The sequence below is a fragment of the Clinocottus analis genome, unplaced genomic scaffold, assembly GCF_023055335.1.
Source record: "Clinocottus analis isolate CAN_PGR_092001 unplaced genomic scaffold, fCliAna1.0.p SCAF_14, whole genome shotgun sequence".
Classification (NCBI taxonomy): Eukaryota; Metazoa; Chordata; class Actinopteri; order Perciformes; family Cottidae; genus Clinocottus; species Clinocottus analis.
In genome coordinates, this window is record NW_027175865.1 from 7,023,646 (window position 1) to 7,044,271 (window position 20,626).

General features: G+C 40.9%; 1 protein-coding gene across 5 annotated transcripts in view; it reads left to right on the forward strand.

The window, feature by feature from the left end:
* The window catches only part of csmd3b (CUB and Sushi multiple domains 3b), a 297,260-nt gene that overhangs the window by 97,790 nt on the left and 178,844 nt on the right, over positions 1–20,626 (forward strand). For all 5 annotated transcript variants that reach the window (XM_068575849.1, XM_068575850.1, XM_068575851.1 and 2 more), the window contains exon 4: positions 19,217–19,414. In XM_068575849.1, coding sequence (XP_068431950.1) covers positions 19,217–19,414 — 198 coding nt within the window. The remainder of the gene's footprint in view (positions 1–19,216; positions 19,415–20,626) is intronic.

Sequence of the window (20,626 nt, forward strand, 5' to 3'; positions counted from 1 at the left end):
TGGATTATATTATATAACATTCCTGGCACGTCAAACCAGGAGCGGCTCTGGGGAACACCCAGAAGAAGCTGGAGGGCTCACCTGGCCTGTGAACGCCTCGGGACACACAAGCCCAAGAGGAGCTGCAGGATGTGGATGTGGAGCCCTGCTCTGCTCGACCTACTGATACTGCGCCTTAGATCTGGATGGTCTGAAGAGAAAGTATGAATGGACAGAAGGATGAATGTGTGTCATTACATTATAGAACAGAGATACATGAAAAAAGTTCATTCATCGATCCCTCAATACGAGGGGATTTTGCAATTGGCAGTGCAAAGGTGCAGTAGTGTGGCTCCATCCTTTTTCTGCCTGTCTGCTTGGTGGGATGCACTTTGATGTAATTTTTGAACATTTTATACTCTTCCTCTGAAGACTGTGATGTCATAACTAATTCATAGACCAGCACATACCATACGGTGTGTGCGTGTGTGTGTGTGTGTGTGTGTGTGTGTGTGTGTGTGTGTGTGTGTGTGTGTGTGTGTGTGTGTGTGTGTGTGTGTGTGTGAGAGAGAAACCGATAGAGAAAAAGAACAATGTATAATTTAACATGATGTCAGAGGCAGTTTGATATTGGGCTGATAAGACAGAATCATATATTATCACAGCACTTAGACACACACACACACACACACACACACACACACACACACACACACACACACACACACACAGTCTGAGCATGGTCATTGTCGAAGAATTACCTCTTTTGTTGCCTATTACTCTTCCTCCTCTGTAGGACCTTGTTCATCTGCATACATCTCCTCTTAATCATATTTTTGAATATGATTTTACCTTTATTGTCCCTTTTGACTGTATTAAAAGACAGAAACTGAAGTAAATAATATGCAAAATAGCAGCAAAAACATTAAAAGAAAAAAAAAAGTATATTATTGGAGATAATAGGTTGTATATCACCTTCCTCTATAGACAATATGAAAGTACCTCTTTTAATCATTTTCATATGAGAACAAGAACTGTATGACACAAGTTACATAAGTATTGCAGTTATATTAAGCGCTGTATGTGATTTTAGTTGGTTTACTTGTTTCCCAGAGGCACATGATGTGGAGACATGGAGATGCGTACCATATAGAAGCAGACACGCAGCTTCCACATGTAAGCATGTCATGCCTCTCAGAACATGGACTGGAGAGCATGTTCTTCAGCCTTGGACATGCTGCCATGTGACCAACAAGCCAGCAGAGATTTCACCTCACTCTCCTTATCCCCACCCTCTCTTCACTGGTGTTGTTCTCCATCTTCTCCTCTGCACTCATATTATCTGTTTGTTTTTCTCTTTTCTGTGACTTGCAGGGATACACTTTTCTACTTGCTTTTTACACTAACCACAGAGGGTTTACATAGTTCCTCAAGAGAAGGCATAAACAAAGATCAACAAAATATAGAACGAAAACACATTCCACGGCAAATGGTTTCAGGTGCACAACACACTCGTGTTTATTTCCTGATGTTCCTGCCTTTTAAACAAAAGCAGAAACTTCAGGTTCCCACATAGTCTATCACAGTCAGACACAGTCATACACAAATCAAAGACACTTTGCATTTTGCCTTATGAAAGTAATTTTATTTTACAGTGGCAATCATCAACATTTCAGTCCTGGTGGATTTAGATGTTCTATTATCGTGAAAACAATGGAATTGAGCTCAGCGTTTAGCCGTCTGCATCCTTTTGTTGATACATACAGAATTGTGAAGGAACTGAAGGTAGACATTCTGACTGAAGCAGGGATGGAGAGAGTAGAATTTGTCCAAATGAAACAAGATGAATGGAGGAATGACCTTCTTTCGATCGCTCTACTTCTTAACCTCCACCTTTTTGTGGGGTTGAAAATTGTATTTTTTGCAAACAAACAGTTGGCTGCTGGCTGCAGGTTAAACACTTTGGGAGCTCTCACTGGCCAGATGTCACTTATATCAATAGACCCTTCTTCTTCTGGGCATTTATCCATCAGTTCCACAGAATATCATGGAGAGTTACTTACTCACAGATGCTTACAGCCAATCCACTGACCTTCTGGGCACTCACTTGTTTCCTCAATTTGATATACATTATTCAGATTGTCCAGAAAAGAGCTAATACATGTCTTCTCTTCTCCTCTACCTTGTTGTGTCCATTTCATCTTTTGATTTACTTTGATGTACATGTTTTGTCATCACTTTTGTTTTCAACTGTATTTAAACGCATGAGCAGCAAACGAATGGATTAGCACACTTCTAAACTGTTTGACTTGACAAGTACCCTATAACATAAGGAGGAGCAGTGAGTTAAGTAAAACAAAGGAAATGTCCCAGGATTAGAGCCATTTGACTGTTGGGTCATTGCTCCCTCCGGGTCCATGAAGCATGTGAGCAATAACCACCAGCCTGTTGATGCTTTTGCATCAAACCTGGTGTAATTTAGTCTCAGAAGTGTGCTGTTTTTGTTAGAACAAGGGTTTAATCTCAGGAAACAAACATCTTTTGTTGTGAAAGCTATCCGATATTTTTTTTATCTCCGGCATCAATTGCGTTTCAGGCTCGGGCACTATTTACCAGCCACGGCAGTAAACACAAGCCAACAACATTCAATCCTCCCAGTGATGAGTCTGATCAGACTGCTGCATGCACTGCCACTGAAACCAGATCCTCCGAGGGAACACTTCATGAAATGTTCAGTTTGAATGATTGTGCAGCTGCTGGGGAATGTTGCCGTGAAAAGCGAACAGTTGAGGCCGAATCCCAGATAGAAAAGTGAGCGTCCATGTATGGAGGCGGCTATTAAAAGCACATTCCACCCTTTGTTTCTCTGTGTCGGAGCCCTTATCAGCACTTGATTGATTGATTTTGACTCTAGTCTCTTTGACTTGAACATGATCTGAGTGTAAAAGTCAAGTGCATGCGTGTGCGTGCGTGCGTGTGTGTCTGTGTGTCCTTACATCTGAGCGCATACTTTAAGTGATGTATATTTCCCCAACAGTGTTTGTGTGTGTTTGTGCGTCCACCTGTGCGTGTGCATGTGATTGAGGTTCTGGCTGTGGCTTCTCTGATCTTTATCAAAGAGACCTGAGGGGACTGATAATATCCACTCCTCTATCATCCATCCATCCATCCATCCATCTGTCTGTCTGTCTGTCTTCTTTCTCACTTTCATTGATCATTCAGTCTGTCTCTCCATGCCTCGATTTAACAATTGAATCCAGGTCAGTTAATGGCATCCTGGGAAAGAGAAGGTGACCCCAAGAGTGGAGGTTGATTGAAGGAGCTGCACCTTAATAGGATTTGGAAGGTGATACTATAGTATATAGTCATATATTTTTTTAAAACATACATACATTAATAATATTCAGATTTCCAGATACAACTACAAACATTTCAGTATGTGTCATTGCAAGTGTTAATATGACACTCCCTCCATTTTTCAGTAAGCCGGTAAAGTTGTACTTTAATTTTCTATGGAAGAGTGAAAAGACCGCCTCTGTGACAGCGATAGCTCACACTGTGCCTGTTGATGGAGTCTAAACTTATACTCTGACACTATATTTTGTCATTTGCTGCCACGGTGTTCCAAAGATGTTTGAAGAAACCACTAGAAACGGTCAGAGTTTGATGCAATAGAGCACAAAATATAACCCGAGCAAGCTAACTGAATATGCTGTTCTAAACATTGTTGTGTATAGCTCCTCCGTCTGGGGCCAATACATCTCCTTTATTTTTAAACACCTCCTTGGTCGCCCTGGAACTGATGGTGTAATTTTTTATGGTTCTGCCCAAGTCTCATTTTCCTAATGGAGTCTTGAAAAGTCCCACGCTTCCCCCTCAGGCATGTTCTTCTTTCCTTGGAAAGCCCCGTGTTCTCATCTTGGAGAGTCCCGACCTTTTGACACCAGTATTTCCAGGGTCTTACAAAGTTCATTTTTTAAAAGCTTGAGTTATTTTGAAGCCATAAATTGAGTCAGCTCATACTATTATCACTTGTTCTAATATAATAACCTCGTAGATATTTGTTTAACACATTGACTATATTTGATGGTGTTGATTTACAATCAGCAATCCACTCCACCATCATCATCAGGAATTTGAATAATTGTTCCATGTTGGCAATCAAAGATTGTCAGATTTTTTTGTTTTTAATTTGACATGCCTTCCTTTGCACATTTTAAAATATGTTATGGATAAGAAAAAACACACAAACATATTGAAAGTATAAAGAAATGAAAGATATTACTCTTGCGCTTCATTAACATTTAAGATATACACTGATTTACGGGGAGAGGAGATTCCAGTAACATCATGGCAGCATGAATGCATGGATGCACAGTTTCCATGCAAATCTATCTGCTTTTATTTCTTCTTTTGATCTGTACCCAATTTTTTTTTCTTTATCTCCCCTTTTCCCCCAACCAATTGTACACAATCAATACATTTAGCACTCGCAATATACTCGGTACTAAAGTAAACCTGTGTGCCAGCGTTGAACTCAACATTGATCTTGTTATTAATGAAGACCACTTTGTGAAGGTCTGTTCTAGAAATCCAACAAAGAGGACTCTGGATCTGTAGCTCCGTTCATACAGTGTGTAAGGAATGGAATAAGTCACCTTTGTCCCTGAATAAAAGTGTTTTTACTGTTTTTACTGTGTGTGTGTGTGTGTGTGTGTGTGTGTGTGTGTGTGTGTGTGTGTGTGTGTGTGTGTGTGTGCGTGCGTGCGTGCGTGTCTGTGTCATATGCACATATTCCAGTGTTTATTCGGTATCGCATGCGAAGTGTGTGAGATTTGACATGGAATGGTAGAATATTGTATATAAGGAGTAAGAAACAAGACGAGGAAAAGCAATTAGAAGAAGGCAGGAAAGAAAGAGAACCGTAAGAGAATATTGAAGAGAAGAAAAAGACGAGACAAGCAAACCTGCACTGAGACAGCAGAAGCGAGTAAGGGAGGAGAGGATGGAAGAGGAGAGGAGGAAATCCCGGTAATAATGTAATGTGCTCCACGCTTTCAAGTTAAACGAGAGAAATCAATGCTGTTTTAAAGCTGCGTGTGAGTTTTCATTATTTACAGTGTGAATGCAGCTCCTCGCCGTTGGAACAGCAGCAAGGTCAGATTTTACGTGGGAGCATCAATCAGAACAATCACACACACAGCACAGTGTGGAGAGCAGAGTGTATAAAGCAGAATTTTGAAGGCACATTCCGGTTTTGAATTCATTTCTCCGTCTACCAATCTTCCACTTTTTAGTTGTATTTATTGCCATGGAAGGGGAACAGATCATGTCCCAAAAGCATCAAAACGCAATGAAAAAACATGAGTAATACAAATGTCAGCAGCCACCGGTACGTCGTACACCTCTAAATCAGTGACTTTGGATGCTCACATCTGTGGACATACATGATTTGCGACCCACTGTAAAATACAGTAGTTTGCATATCATCCAACCAACCACAAACCTGTTGATAGGACTATGTCATATATCTCATCAAACGAGCTGCCCCGTCACACTCTTTTAGATATTGTACTTTATTGTATTTCCTCGTTGATTTCCGTTGAGTTTGTTCCCAATCACATTAAAATAGCGAAGCACAATGAAAACCATTCTTAATTGTTCATGTATTTTGCATTGTCTTTATCTAATTTATTTTGTGAATGAGAAATCACATAGGCAAGGGCTCCAAGAGCCTTCATTTTGTGAATAGACAACGTAGATGAGTGACACAAAGAACCGTCCAAGTATTTATCACAAGAACCCTCTAATACAACAAACAACGAGTGGGTTTTCAGTGTTATAGAGAAAGAAGTGGGACTCCACAAGGTTACCTGGCATTGTCAGCAGCATGAGTCATTAGCTTGTTATCTGGATCATTATATATCATTCTATAATTTTATGCTACAAAATAGCTGCCAAATCTCTTAGTGTCCGGCCTTCAATGACTGTCCACACATGTACAGTGGATAAAGTAATGACTACAGGAAATGCCTGGCAAACATCTTTTCATCTGGCGAAGCAGGACAATGTAGGTGCCTCACGTCACAAAAGTCGTGCAAATGCCAAAATAATGTGACGCTGGGATGAAATCAACCAATTCCATGACAGATTTGTATTGATAAGCTGTCAGATATCATACTGCCTTGAAAGGAATACGTGCCTCACATCAAAAACGGCACTAAAAAACATCATCAGTCCGAGTAAAGGGAGGTCTTCCAGTGCCGAGATTGGCAAGATAGGAATTTGACTCTAAAAGAAGTCCAAGACATTATATATTGGCCTCATATCTGAATGCTATTTAATCCTGTGATGGAATTATAGAGATCGGGTACCGAACCCTGTCGGTGCCAGGACAGGATAGAATTTACATCAAATGATATATTGATTTGATATTCAGATCTGTCAAAGAACCACTGGCCACCTGGCTAAAATATGGGCTGTGCTGGTATGCTGGTATTAATATCCCTATGTGTGTGTGTGTGTGTGTGTGTGTGTGTGTGTGTGTGTGTGTGTGTGTGTGTGTGTGTGTGTGTGTGTTGATAATAATACAGCCTCCTGGCCAATGTCAGTCCATTATTCAGCTTTATATCAGCCAACCAATCAAACGGCCTCCCTTCAGGGTCACCACCTCGGCCCATCCAATCAGCTTCTCCTGCCAAGCAGGAAGGAATGTCACCTGATTAGCATAACCAGAAAATGAGCAGGGTCATGCTGACATGGCGATTTCGTTTTGATGCCGTGAGTCAAACAGCACTCCAAGGAAGAATTTAGACAAAATGTATCCCTCAACAGTGTCAGCCAATCAAAGTTCTTCCCCAAATGTAACGCCAACCCATTAAATGTGATAAGGGACCGCAAGTGAATGATCTCTTACCACCTTAAGCTGCTTCTCATCAGCAGATTTCCTTATTTAAGGGCATTCCCTGGGGTTCTCTCTAGATATTTAATCGTCTAATTAATTGTTAAAAATGACTATCAGCGCTGTATCCTGCAGCCCATGTGGTCTGCTTTCTATCAGCAGATTTTGTTATTTCACTATCCTACTGCTTTTAATATCTTAAATACTGTCTACCAGGAAGGATAACAGCAGTACAGCAGGGGAAGTACAGTAACTCAGCACCTCCAGCTCCCTTCGACTGCTCGACCGCTTCATTGGATTTAGTTTCTCTCTTTTGATAGTCAGGACTTTGTGTTTTATAAAAGTTTTCACATGTTCACTTTAGATTACGTCACAACACCGAAATTCAACATCAAACCCTATCAATGTAGGATGTTGTTACTTTGACTGGATATTCTTGACATCATGTCTACTTTGTAACCAGTCTCTAAAATACATAGTTTTAACGAGATTGAACATTTTTCATATGTTGAAATCCTTTTAAAGTAATGGAACTTTTTTTTTTTTTATTGCCTTGAGCATCTTCTATTCAATACCAATGTAAAAGTAAGTAAAACTAAATGTTATATACAACTGCAAAACAAATCTTGAAATCTTTGGGAAGAATAATAGCGTAACATCAGATTCTGATCGTATACAGTCGTCTGTGGAACAAAAGCAAGTGAATCTCATTAAAATAACTCCTTTACTTTGCAGCAGATAAGCAACAGAGTTGTGCCTTGTGATGTCTCTATCTGTCACAACAGATAGTTTCGATTATTGAAGTTTTGTGACAACGTTGTTACAAATTCCATCCCCAGAGACTGCACCCCCAAATACGCACGAATAAAAAAATGAAAAACACAAACAGAATGCTATGATGTGCACTATGATGTGTAATATATTAGTCTTCTGCAGAGGAAACACTTGAGTTATGGTTGTACAATGAGTGTAGTACAACATGTTCAACAAAGACTGGTGACATAGATGACAAAGGAAGAAGAGATTAAAAGGGACAGGATGGAAAGCGGTTGAAATTTTTTAAGCTCCCATAATGTGGAGTACCATCAATAAGAAAGAAAGAAAGAAAGAAAGCCATTTGTGTGTGGTTCAGTATCTATTGATCCATCTATTTTAGTGAGTTTATATCCTTTAATTTGTCAATGAGAAAGTGAGGTAATGCAATACCACAATTTACATTCTGTCTGGTTTTCAGACACTATAAGTATAATCATTGCCATTATATGTCAGATGATTACTCAGCTCTGTTTGTTTCGGTTGGTTGGTTTCACAGTTAAGGTGAATTTTGAGTGTGTAAATGTGTGTGTTTTTTAAATGTGTGTCGCTTCTGTCAGTCAGCTTTCCTGAGGAGGGCGGGGGGGATGCTTGATGTTGACTTTAATAAGTCACGCCACAGTAACCACAGCTATTAGATATCACACACATGCTGGTTCCGCACACACAAAGCAAACTAGCTAGCACTCCTTGCTAGTGCACCCAAGCAACGCACACACACACACACAAACACGCGTACACACACCCTCAGATGTTATCACACGCGCACACTTTTAAAGACAAACTAATTGTGCTTGTATTAAATATGCACAGTGTACCTCAGAGCACGGCGGCAGTTGTCAGTCACAGTAGACACAAACACACCGACACCCACACACACACAAATTGACAATGACTGTCTCTAAAGGCAATGTTCTGTACATGGGTTACCAGTTAATGTTTCATACACCACTTAACAGCATTAACCTTGCATAGCCCTCCATTGCTTTCTGCCCACTTGGTGTCAGTTTGATTAAAGACAAGCGAAAGGTCTGTCTCAAGGTATTTGAGATATAGGAACAGTAAGAGCCCTGCTAGTGCCCCCTACAGACAGCAATATTCATTACACCCATATTACCAACTAACAAGTGGAATGATCAACAGCATTAGCAGTAGTAGCAGCACACCATCAAGTATTGAGGACAGAGCTGGATGAGAGGCCTTGGGGTCATAAGCTACAAAACAAAGGAATGTGAAGGGCGAACGTGCTGAACAACTTTCTTGTTGAAACATCTAAAGTGCAAAGGTGGAAGAAAGCTGATTTCCATCTCTAAATGTGTTTGTGTGTTTGTTTTCTCGAACACCTTTGTGGCCGTTTCAAACAGACAATGTAAATAGAGAATCGTGGTGGTGAAGAAGTCGTTGAAGTTTGAAGAGCCCCGTTTCACAGAAAAGCAATTTAAATTGGTCCCAATGGAGGGTAGATGGGGCATGATGGTCAGTGTTTGTTTGGGTTTGAAATGGCAAATTGACCCTACCATCTGCCAGCTTTGGAGCATCATGTCTTTATCCCATCAAGTAAACCACCAGTTCTGTAAAATCCCTTCTTTGTTCTCCTCTCCTCTCCTCTTCTCTTCTATTGTTGAACAATGGTCTCCCTGAGGCCACAGCTATTGTTTGGTCATAGGTATCTATCTGACTCAATATCATACTGACAATGTCTTATAATTAGAAGCTTTAGACAAAAGAGAGAGGATGGATTGAAAGAAAAAAGTTGATTTTTGAAGACAAAGTAGCTGGTAGGGGAGAACAAGAGTGCTCTGGTATTGATCAGCACAAAAAGGCCATCTGAGAGGACACACTCATTTACTCAGTTCTGTTCAATGACAAGTATGGCATCAGACACTTTTTGAAAACATTTCTCTCTCTCTCTCTCCCTCTCTCTCTCTCTCTCTCTCTCTCTCTCTCTCTCTCTCTCTCTCTCTCTCTCACTCTCTCTCTCTCTCTCTCTCTCTCTCTCTCTCTCTCTCTCTCCCTCTTTTGCTTTCTTTTTAATGGATATTGATTTAGTTTTAGGAACATACAGTAAGTTGTGCCAGTTGTGGCTTGCTAACCTCTTTTATTTCTGAACTCTGTGTCGGTCTCTCTGGCAACCTCTGAGGTGAACCTATCCTTCAGATGACAGCGGTGTGAGTGTCAGTACAAATCTGTGTGTGTCAATGTGTGCATGTGTCACAGTGCAGTGGAGCTTTAGCAGAGTGACAGTGATGTCAGTCACATAACGATTTCCTATTGGCTGTCGGCCCCTGAGGCCTAACGACCTGTTATTGATCCGACCAATTAGCATTCACACATTTAATTAATACTGAAGCCTGATGCGCAGACACAAGCGCGCGCACACACAAACACAGAAGAACACACACACACACACACACAGTTACACAGTTTTAATTAATACTGAGCAGAGGGGTGGCTGTGAGAGGAGATAAGAGAAGAGGCAAGAGGGAGAGATGGATGCGTGAGACGGAGAAGAGAAGGGTCAGTTCGAGAGAGAGGAAAGCAGACCAGGACCCCATCTTGAACCAGTGTAGCCCCTTTGATATAAAGAGCTGTGGTATGACAAAGCTCAACGGTATCCTGACCTTTGAGATTATAAACAAGCCTTCCTTTGTGCATTAAGAAAAATGTGGGATGCTGGGGCCACTCTATAACTATCAACGTTCTCGTAAACAGAAACAGCACCGTACACAACGATAAGGCAACCAGCTGCGTTTCCCAGCATTGTATTTGCCAAAATGAAGTCCCACTATATGTATTCAATATAATCACCAACAGTAAGTCAGTGCAATGCCTGCACACGCTGGACCTTTTACCAATTAGTTTGATCACGCCCGGTGGAGCTGATCTGTTCTCGTCTTCAGAAAGACGGAGTCCAGCCATTTTAGGTGGTCAGATCCAAAGATAGTGTACTGCTGTAGAGTCAACTGAAAAGGCCTAACCCATGTTTATACTCAATCCTGTTGTAGACACGGGACAATTAGTGAGAGGTTTGTGTGGTATTTCTGTGTATCTTTGTATGTTTGTGCGTCTGTCTAATGAAGTTCTGTTGGCAGGATGTCTTTAGGGGGAAATCTAATGGTTTATTGAACCGGGCCTCAGGGAAACATTGATCACCGCATCAAGGAGCTATCCACATTGACGCACACATGCACACACACATGCACTCGCACAAACTGTCTTGCATATACACGTGCAATAACAGGCACACACAATAGCACACACAGTCACTCGAGCGTGCATGCTGGTGAAGTGGAGGTAAAGGGCTTATAATTGACATCCCCATGTTTATTTGTAAGCAGTGAGACTGCTGTCATGTTATGCTCATTCAATTACATACAGGGAAATTGCGAGGCTGGAAAAAAAACCTAATTTTATCTTTTCGACTATCGTTCTTGGATGGATGTTCTATCCACGGCATCTCAGATAATTGTGTTGGACATGCTTATTGTATTTCTCCACATGATTAACTTGTTTCATCCAATCTCATTAAGTTGTATCCCCACCCAGCTGATGTTTATATTTAACAACAATGCATTCAAGTGGAGGACCGTACTATTCACGCTCGCACGCATTTATGTGAGAGACTGTGCTCAGTAGTTATTTTGATCAAATCATTTTGCATTCACGGTGGCGCATTAAATACTGTTTATCCAACATTAACCTGATCAGTATCAGATATGTTGATAGTGAACGAGGGGTGATGGATTTTAGGGTAACCAACAGTGGGGACACGTGATTTAGCAAACATTATCCCAATCATTCACTTTCATACTGTATTATTAACACCAGTATAATCTGTGTATTTCCTTGCACTATGTGATCAGCACATGATCGTATCAGGCAGTATACTGTCTGTGTATTAGACCAGTGTGTTCACCATGGCTTCATGGAGCTGCTTTGTGGCCATATTGAACACAGATCATTAATGTTCACAAAGAGCATGAAGGCACCACTAAGCCAACAATGCTTTTACCTTCAGGGAGAGTCGTGCGTGTGCATGTTTGATTGTCTGTGTTGTGGTGTGTAATAAATCCAGAGAGACATTAATGGTCTGTTGCTCTGAGTCCTTAATGTTTGATCTCCACGAGAAGCTAAGATCATTAGCAACACAGTTGTGAGTGTATTCACTGATCTTCACAGCTGCCAGATGATCTTATGCTTTGAACCGCCGTCACATTATCGGGGAGCTCTCTCTTTACCCCGCTCTCGCTCACCCTCAGAATCACCTTCTGCTGCCACTTAGTCATTTTTCCCTTCATTAATGCTTTCATAATTAATTATAATTACTTATAATTACACCATCACCAACCAGCTACCAATCAAAAGTGGTTTCTGGGGGGAGGTGCATGTGTAAAGTGTGTGTGTGTGTGTGTGTGTGTGTGTGTGTGTGTGTGTGTGTGTGTGTGTGTGTGTGTGTGTGTGTGTGGGTGTGTGTGCCCCCTGCTCACTTTTCACAACGAGACCGGAGCAGCTGAGACAGGAACACACCTTTTCTTGTACAGTTGCAGTCTTTGATTTTCTTTTTCTTTTACTGCTCCGGCCCTCCCTTAGGAGCCAATTAGACACCCGATGCATTTTGAAAACATAAAGTAGATACACCGTGCCGTCAGTTTGTCAGCTATACCAAATTTTAGAGTTGGAGTGGTACTGACAGTGTTACGTGGTCATTTTACTCACAAATCAAAGTGATTGTTGGTGCATAAATGGTTTCCTACTGTCATCTGCAGAGGTGAACTCTGGCCATTATTCTTACACAAATACTGCAGAAACGTACTTTGTTTAGGTACTTATGTCTGAATTATGTCTTTCCACTATTGAAGTTTTAAAGTTTAGATCTTAACTTGCACCACAGACATTGAGCACATTCCACTTAAAATGCACTCAAAGAAAACGGCCATGGCCTGATGTATCCTCTTTAGATGAGTTTAAAGATATCCTCTTACTTGGAGAACCAGGAAATGATGTGCTTCTAACATGAAGACCTCAGAGTTCAGATCTTTTTGTCCCTCTGTAAGCGATGCTCTAGTTATTATTACTTTTAACTTGTTTCGTTAGACCAGTACATGAATAAAAAAGAGGGTGAATGAAATGTTGCTGGTGCTTCTGCCTTGCTGCGCCACAGGGAGTCGACTCGAGACTCAAAGGGAATTTGTCTGGAATAGAGTTCGGCGTCTCAACCCCTGCTGTTCCTCTCATTGAGGATGATATGTGGAAGAGGCCAGAACTGTGGGTGCTCATTGTAGGACTTCTATTATTGCTTATCTTGCCTGGCCTCTTGTTATGCGGTGGTGCGTTATCATCAACAATAAAGGGAAGTGTGCTCTGCCTAAACTACTCTTATAAAGTAGTGACTCATTTTGGACTCCGCTTTAGTTGAAGATAGAAGATGAAGCTAGAAAAAAAGGGGCCAACTAAATCAGAGTCTATGATTACACTTCATCACACTCTTTAGCAATAGTTTAACACACATATTTGTTGTTGGTTTAAAATAGACTGTAAAATTGAAAGGCTGCATTCCTTCACTCTTCCTTTTCGCTCAGCGTTCGCATAGCATGATCCTTAATAATGGGCTTTTCACTGGCATTTCATATTTTATGCTGTTAATGCTCCTGTAGAGAAAGGTGTCACACTTTTCAAATGGGGGATGTCTCATCTTGGCATTAATCTTTTCATATTAAAAAGCACACAGTCATGTATAATAATTCCATATTTTCCTTTTCGATTGTTCAGCTGTCATTCTTAGAATGTGTGGAAATCGCCTGGATCCTATTATGAATGACAGCTGCTTGACAGCTCCGCAGAAACTTTGCAACAATGGAAGGATTGTTTGAGAATATCCCACTGTTATTATTACAAATATATATGCATGTATTACAGTTGAGCTAAATTGTGTCAAAAAATATGTTATTTTTTCATCTAATACTCCAAAACTGCAATGTAACCCTGTGAAATCACAACTGAACTTGTATGATGTTTTGAGAGTTTGCTCAGTTAAGTAAAAGCTCTGAAAATGTTCAAATCTACAGTGCACATGTGTTGAAAAGCCGATGGATATTCTAGTGTCTTAAATTACTTCTTTCTTTGTTAAGCAAAGTTAATTTCACATTAAATTGCATATCCCCAATGCACACTTTCTGATCAGCGATTATGTAGGGATCAGGTTGCGATACCACCAATCACATCTTTCACAAATCAACCTTTTTGCTCATGTCATGTAGTTACGACAATGCTATTGACAGTCACACACGTGTGTGTGTGTGTGTGTGTGTGTGTGTGTGTGTGTGTGTGTGTGTGTGTGTGTGTGTCCAGACCAAAATAAAAACAGAAAGCGTTAGCAACAACATTGGAGATCACACAGGTACCCAAAGGAATGAAGAGACCCTCGATTGACTTGCCCAGTTGGAGTAATGTTGAAAGCACGTGTCTAAAGCACAAAGACTGCCACACACAATGACACTTGTTAATTATAAATACTGTTAAGTATTGTCAAGATGAGTGAGTATTGCCAAATCCAAATAGTTTTATCAAAAGAGTAACATCATTGTGAAGCTAAATCTGTGTGTTTGCTTCCGGCGTTGTTGGGAGACCACCTGACCACAAAAATGATGAACATCCTATGCCATTAAATTTAATTAACTTAACGAGCTGAAATTGTTTTATGACCCAAGTTCTTCACAAGTCTATAAAAAGAGTTGGTCAAAGTGTTGAATAACTCAAACTGACAGGCAACTGAATCAGAAGATGACGCCCGGTGAAACCTTTTATAGTTCTAAGTGCCCAAGAACACATTTCTGTTTATTAAAGGCCTCAAGATTCATCCGTCAGTTCTCTTGCAGTCCTTATAAACCTTACATCTTTTATGGAAAATGTCTCGAAAAGAATTTCTGAAATTCATTTTTCAGATGCTGTAAATGGAAATCCATGTACATGGTTTCTTGTTACAAATCCTATGCATTATTTTCAAGCGTTTCAGCATTTATTATGTTCCGCCATCAAACTTGGTTCATCTTTTATAGAAGTTACTGCTGAGGGAGGCGTAAAGCCTCCCCACTTATTGAATCATCCTTCTCTGTCTTTGCCTCTCTTTCCTTTCCCGTCTCCCTATTTGTCTCTTTCCCTATGTCATCGCTGTCCTTCACTCCCCCTCTCCAATCCTCCAGCCTGTGGTGTCATCTGTCTCACTAAAAACTCTGAAAGCATGGCAGCGTCTTCTCTTTTTCCTTTTTTTTTTTTTCGAGAACTTACTCTTACTCTTAGCTCTTACTTTTTTACCCCACCACTCAGTTTTTTTTCCTCCCATCTTTCTTCTTCCCTCTCCATCTCATGCTCCCCTGTACCCGGACTCTACTGTAATTGCTTATCTAGGGAGAAATAAAAGCCAGGTAAATGGTTATGTGTGTGTGTGTGTGTGTGTGTGTGTGTGTAGGTGTGTGTGTGTGTGTGTGTATGTATGTGTGTGTGTGAGCGTGTGTGGTAGAAAGAGTAGCTATATGCTGTCTGCTCTGCTTGTAGGCCTTTTGTCCGTGTGTGTGTGTGTGTGTGTGTGTGTGTGTGTGTGTGTGTGTGTGTGTGTGTGTGTGTGTGTGTGTGTGTGTGTGTATGTGTGTGGGTGTGTGTGTGTGTGTGAGACAAATGCAGATAGTTCTACAGATGGCCCATAAAAGCAGCAGCTTGTAATGAAGCAACTGGGACTCAAATCATGGTTATGGTAAACTGGGGAGAGGCAGAGATAGAGAAAGAAAGGCAGAGATAGATAGATAGATAGATAGATAGAGAGAACAGTGAGGAGAAAGAAGTGAGGGGAAAATAAAATAAATAAAAGAGGGCAGGTAGCAGTAAACCATGAAAAGGAGTGTGGTGTAGCCGCTGGCGACTGAATAAACTGGTGTAATGAAACTATGTGATGTTCTCAATAAACTAGAGAAACAGTAAGGCAGAATGAAGGGATGGACAGAAGGGGTGTATAGAGGTATGGATGGAACACAGTAGAGATAGAAAGGGAGAGGCAAGGCGCTGGCATGTCATCAAAGTTTTTAGTAAGGAGGAGGGAGCTGGGGAAACAAGACAGGAGGGAATGGGGAGTGTGACAGGAAGAGACATTGAGGGAAGAGGGGGAGAGATTAACAAATACAAAATGGGGGCTATGGGAGAGAGAGAGAGAGAGAGAGAGAGAGAGAGAGAGAGAGAGAGAGAGAGAGAGAGAGAGAGAGAGAGAGAGAGAGAGAGAGAGAGATCAAAAGAAGGTGCTAAAGAGGCAGAGACAGATGGAGGAAAAATAGATTCTCAAAAAGACTGGAGAAAAAAGGGAAAATGAAGCAGAAAAACTTTATTAGAATGAAAATGTCATCAAGGCACCGATGAGTGGCTAAGACGAAAAGTGTTGTGTGTGTTTGCATTTGTACTGTGAACAGTTCACTGTGTCTCTGTATTGTTCACAGCTACTGTGAACAATACACAGACACTGTGTGTGTGTGTGTGTGTGTGTGTGTGTGTGTGTGTGTGTGTGTGTGTGTGTGTGTGTGTGCGCGCGTGTGATTTGCAGTAAAATCCTAATTTTCATATAAAGTTGCCATGATTATTTGTGTAATAATGGTATCACAGATGAATGTCCAAATACAGCTTTGTCAATTTCTTTAAAAAAAAAAAAACATTACGAAGCACATTTGCAGTAATATAATGAATAAAGACCTTAAAAGCAAATGTTCTAATCCATTTTAGTTGTTTCAAAATGACGCAGTCCACACTTGGTTAGAATAGCAAGGCAAACCATGTGTGTGTGTGTGTGTGTGTGTGTGTGTGTGTGTGTGCGTGTGTGTGCATGCGTGTGTGTGTGTGTGTGATAGAACACTAAACGCCAACCATCTTGACACAGACTGGGGCCCACTAACTGGCAAAATCGATAGGCCAACAGGTCGCAGCACTAGGCCAACCTGACGTCCAATCACAATAGGGAGTCGCCTCCGTGATGGATGACCCTGGGTATGTGTGTATGTGCATGTGTGCTCGTGTGGAAGCGTGTGTTGTCAGTGTGCTTTTCTCTGTAACCGTGGGTCAGTGGAGATAAGGAGTGTGGCGCTTGGAGGGGTGGTCTATCAGGGTCTTTAGCAAAACGATTATCCTGTCTCGTTTATGTTGTCCATGCTCTCTGATGACCGGGATTAAATATACCCTCGAAAGAAAACCTTCAACAGAATCTTTATTACAACTTATTACAGCCCATGACGGCATTTTGGGTGTTTTTATTGTGAGTTATTATACTTTATTTAGTCTCTTTTGACCCCTTCACATTTAAAATGGATGCTAATAATAAAAAGCAGCAAGATTCATTTACAGGAAACTGAAAGACTGTGTTTGTGTGTGACCACTGACAAAAGGCAAAATGGCCACATAATATGCTGCGTAATCAACAGCACTGTGGCGGTACAGAGGGAGGAGGGTGTAATTGAAAAAGCATGGTGATACAGTTTTTTTTGTGTGTAAAGAAATCAACTCGCCAACCAAGAATCACTCATTTGTTTCATTTGCTGACATCATATCTTCTCTCCTCACTGTCTGCTCTGTGAATGACAATTGCACATTCCTGCCGTTAGCATGGAAACAGATTTCTCTTCAACTGCACTCCAGCTTTACTTTTCAAGATTACTGTGTTTGACGTTTGAGAAGTGAAGGATTCTGGATTTCCTGGTGATGACTTTTTTTTCATGAAACAATCTCCACCTCTCATTTGGTAGCATACAGTATCGTTGTCCTCACTGCCACTAAGATTTCCTCTTGCCTTGTAACTCTCCATTTCTCCCTCCCTCTGTCTGAGTAGTTTCAAAGTTATATCTATCATGTTGGGCATGATCTCTCGATGGCTGTCTCTAGAGATGGGCGATAAATCAATTTCATTTATTAATTTGAATTCAAGGCTTAGGACGGAGTTTATAAATGGAAATCGATTATCACTTAACTTGGTTAATTACGGTACCGAACCTCCACCGTTTCCCTGAGCTCCTGTAGTTGTCGTAGTAGTATGTGTTTTATTCAGTCAATCATGACAATACAATAAGTAAAGCCACAATATGAAATACAAAACAGAAAGAATGAAAAGGTGTAGGTAGAAGCATAATGCTTGTATATCCTTAAATCTGATAATTAATTAAATATAAAGAAAAAAAGAAGAAAAAAGTTATATATATATACATATACATATACACATACATACATACATACATACATACATACATACATACATACATACATACATACATACATACATACATACATACATTTCATTCAAGAGTTTTATAAACAATCCTTTTGAAAACCAAAAGTGAGTTCATTCTAAACATGCCGGTTCTCTTCAGACTGCTTCAGACACAGATCAAATATCAACATCTAATCAAAGTGAAGAGTCCATAAAGACACCGTCTCCTCTCACCTCGAGCAGAACTCTGCCTGCTGTGAAGTTTGTCTGGCAGCACAACTCATTTATTCCAGCATCTAAAACAGAGGCACGCAGCCCAGTGGGATAAGTGGGTGGCACCTGCTGGTACCATTAGCTGAATCATTTCCTCATGGCATTAAATATGAGAAGAATGCAAGCTCAAATGAAAAAGCGTGAGCTGGACGACCAGCATCCTGGTGTCCCTGTTGGAATTGTTCTCCCTCCTTCCTTAACCCTCTATCTGTCTGTCTCCTTCTCCTTCCTCCCTAACCCTCTATCTGTCTGTCTCCTCCTTGCTCCCTAACCCTCGATCTGTCTGAAGAGTTTCATAGTTGTATCAATCAAGTTCAAACAATAAGACTGTAGTTGGTCCCTGTTCTCCCATCTACTTCCTGGTTTATGGCTTGTAATACTCCTTCCATGCCTCTCTCTCTCTCTGTCTCCCTCCATCTCTCTCTTGAGTGTGTGTGTGTGTGTGTGTATGTGTGTGTGTGTAGGTGTGTAGGTGTGTTTGTATGTGCAGATGTTTATATGCACACTTGTGCATATGTCTTAGGTACAGACCTGTAAATGTATCTGGAGGGAATAATGTGATTAACCATAAAACACTGTGATATTGGCTCCCTCCCTTTCTCTGGGGTGTAGCTGAGTTTGATTCAAATGAGAGTGCAGTTAAAATGTCCTTTTACAGCCACGATCAAGCGTGGCAATATGTATTATAAAGAACTATAGGCATAAGGACCTTCCCATATGTGTGGGTAATATTTTAGAACAGGCCGTGACATTGCATCATCACAATGCAAGTTTATGTGAAACCGTATTTTAATGGTAGATGCAGCGTGTGGACTTGGGGGCTGTAAGTGCCTGAGAGTAGTCTCTCGATCGGATGCATCACTGAGCAATAGCTGGGTGTATTATACGGTCGGGTCCCGGTCGAGTTAGGGCGAAATGCATAGTTAAACAGTTTAGTGCAATTAATTCAAGAAATAAATTGAAAAAGCTTTAATCCTTCTCCCTTCCTCCCTTCCTCGTTTTTTTTCTCTCTTCCTCTGCAGAACTCCACAGTACATCCTGTGGAAACCCTGGTGTCCCACCGAAAGCCGTGCTGAGTGGTGGCGGCCGCTTTGCTGTGGGAGACCGTGTGCAGTACAGCTGCGTCCCTGGTTACGTCCTCGACGGCCATGCGACCCTCACCTGCATTACCAATGCTGGGAACACCGCCGTTTGGGACTTCCCTGCTCCGATTTGTCGAGGTATTGACGACGATATATGTATGAATATATATATATTTCTACAGTATGTGTGTGTATGTCTATGCGTATACGTATGCGCATGACTGTGTATGAAGAGTTTTATTCTGAAGTAAATATTAATTGACTGAATTTGTTTGATAAAATCTGAAATTGGAATAGGTTGCAGTTCTAGCAAACCCTTCAAATCATGTTGGTGTACGTGTGTCAGTGAGAGAGACAGAACGACAGCATGTGTGTGTGTGTGTGTGTGTGTGTGTGTGTGTGTGTGTGTGTGTGTGTTTGTGCGGCTGTGTGTGTGTGTGTGTGTTTTATGCTATACTTTATAATCAAAAGGTTTGTGTGGGAGAGAGGCAAATATACATAATGTACTGTATGCTAAAGTCTATTTGGGGTAGGTGTTGTTGGTTTGTGTACTATGGTGTTGAATGCTATAACACACTACAGTATGTATGCTGAAGAATAACTTATTATGAAGCCCACTAAACCATGTTGTGTAGGTGGATGTAAATCTAGCAATTTGTATCTGTAGGAGGACAGTCTTTCACATCTCTCTTTGAAAATGAGTTTGAAAAAAACATATGAAATGGACAACAACAGGAGCAGCATCTAAAAATACAAATACATAAATGGCATCACATATTACATGAATTCAGTTGTCATATTTTACATCAACATCCTTTAAGTTCCATTGTCCATTTCATAAAATATATTTCAAGAAATAGCCGCTGACAGCTCATTGTTTTACTTCACCTGGCCATATGAATGGGGCCCAATGGCTCTCATTGTCCCTCATTTACCCCCCACCCCACCCAAAAAAATGTTGCAAGCTCACCCAAAAACAAAGAGCAAGAATAAGTGTGTAATGAGTGACTTCAAAGCAAGCCGAACATGTAGTAAGAACAGAGAGATTACCAGCCTATTTAGCTGCTGTTCATGGTTTTCCATATAGCTCTCTTTGTGGCTATCTTGAGTTGATGCCGGGAGATGGGATTGTTTAGTCCCATGATCCGGGTTTAAAAATAGGAGCATTCTAAAACAGCTGTTACCAAGTAGGTGAGTGGCCAGATGGCAGCTGCATGAGCACCCCGGCATCTGAGGGATTGTGATGTGAGAGAAAGAAACTGATTGGTGGTTAAAGGTGTCAGGGCTAACACTGGAACCGCATGTAAAGAAGAATCCGTTTGACAACTTTAATACCATGTGCTCCTGATC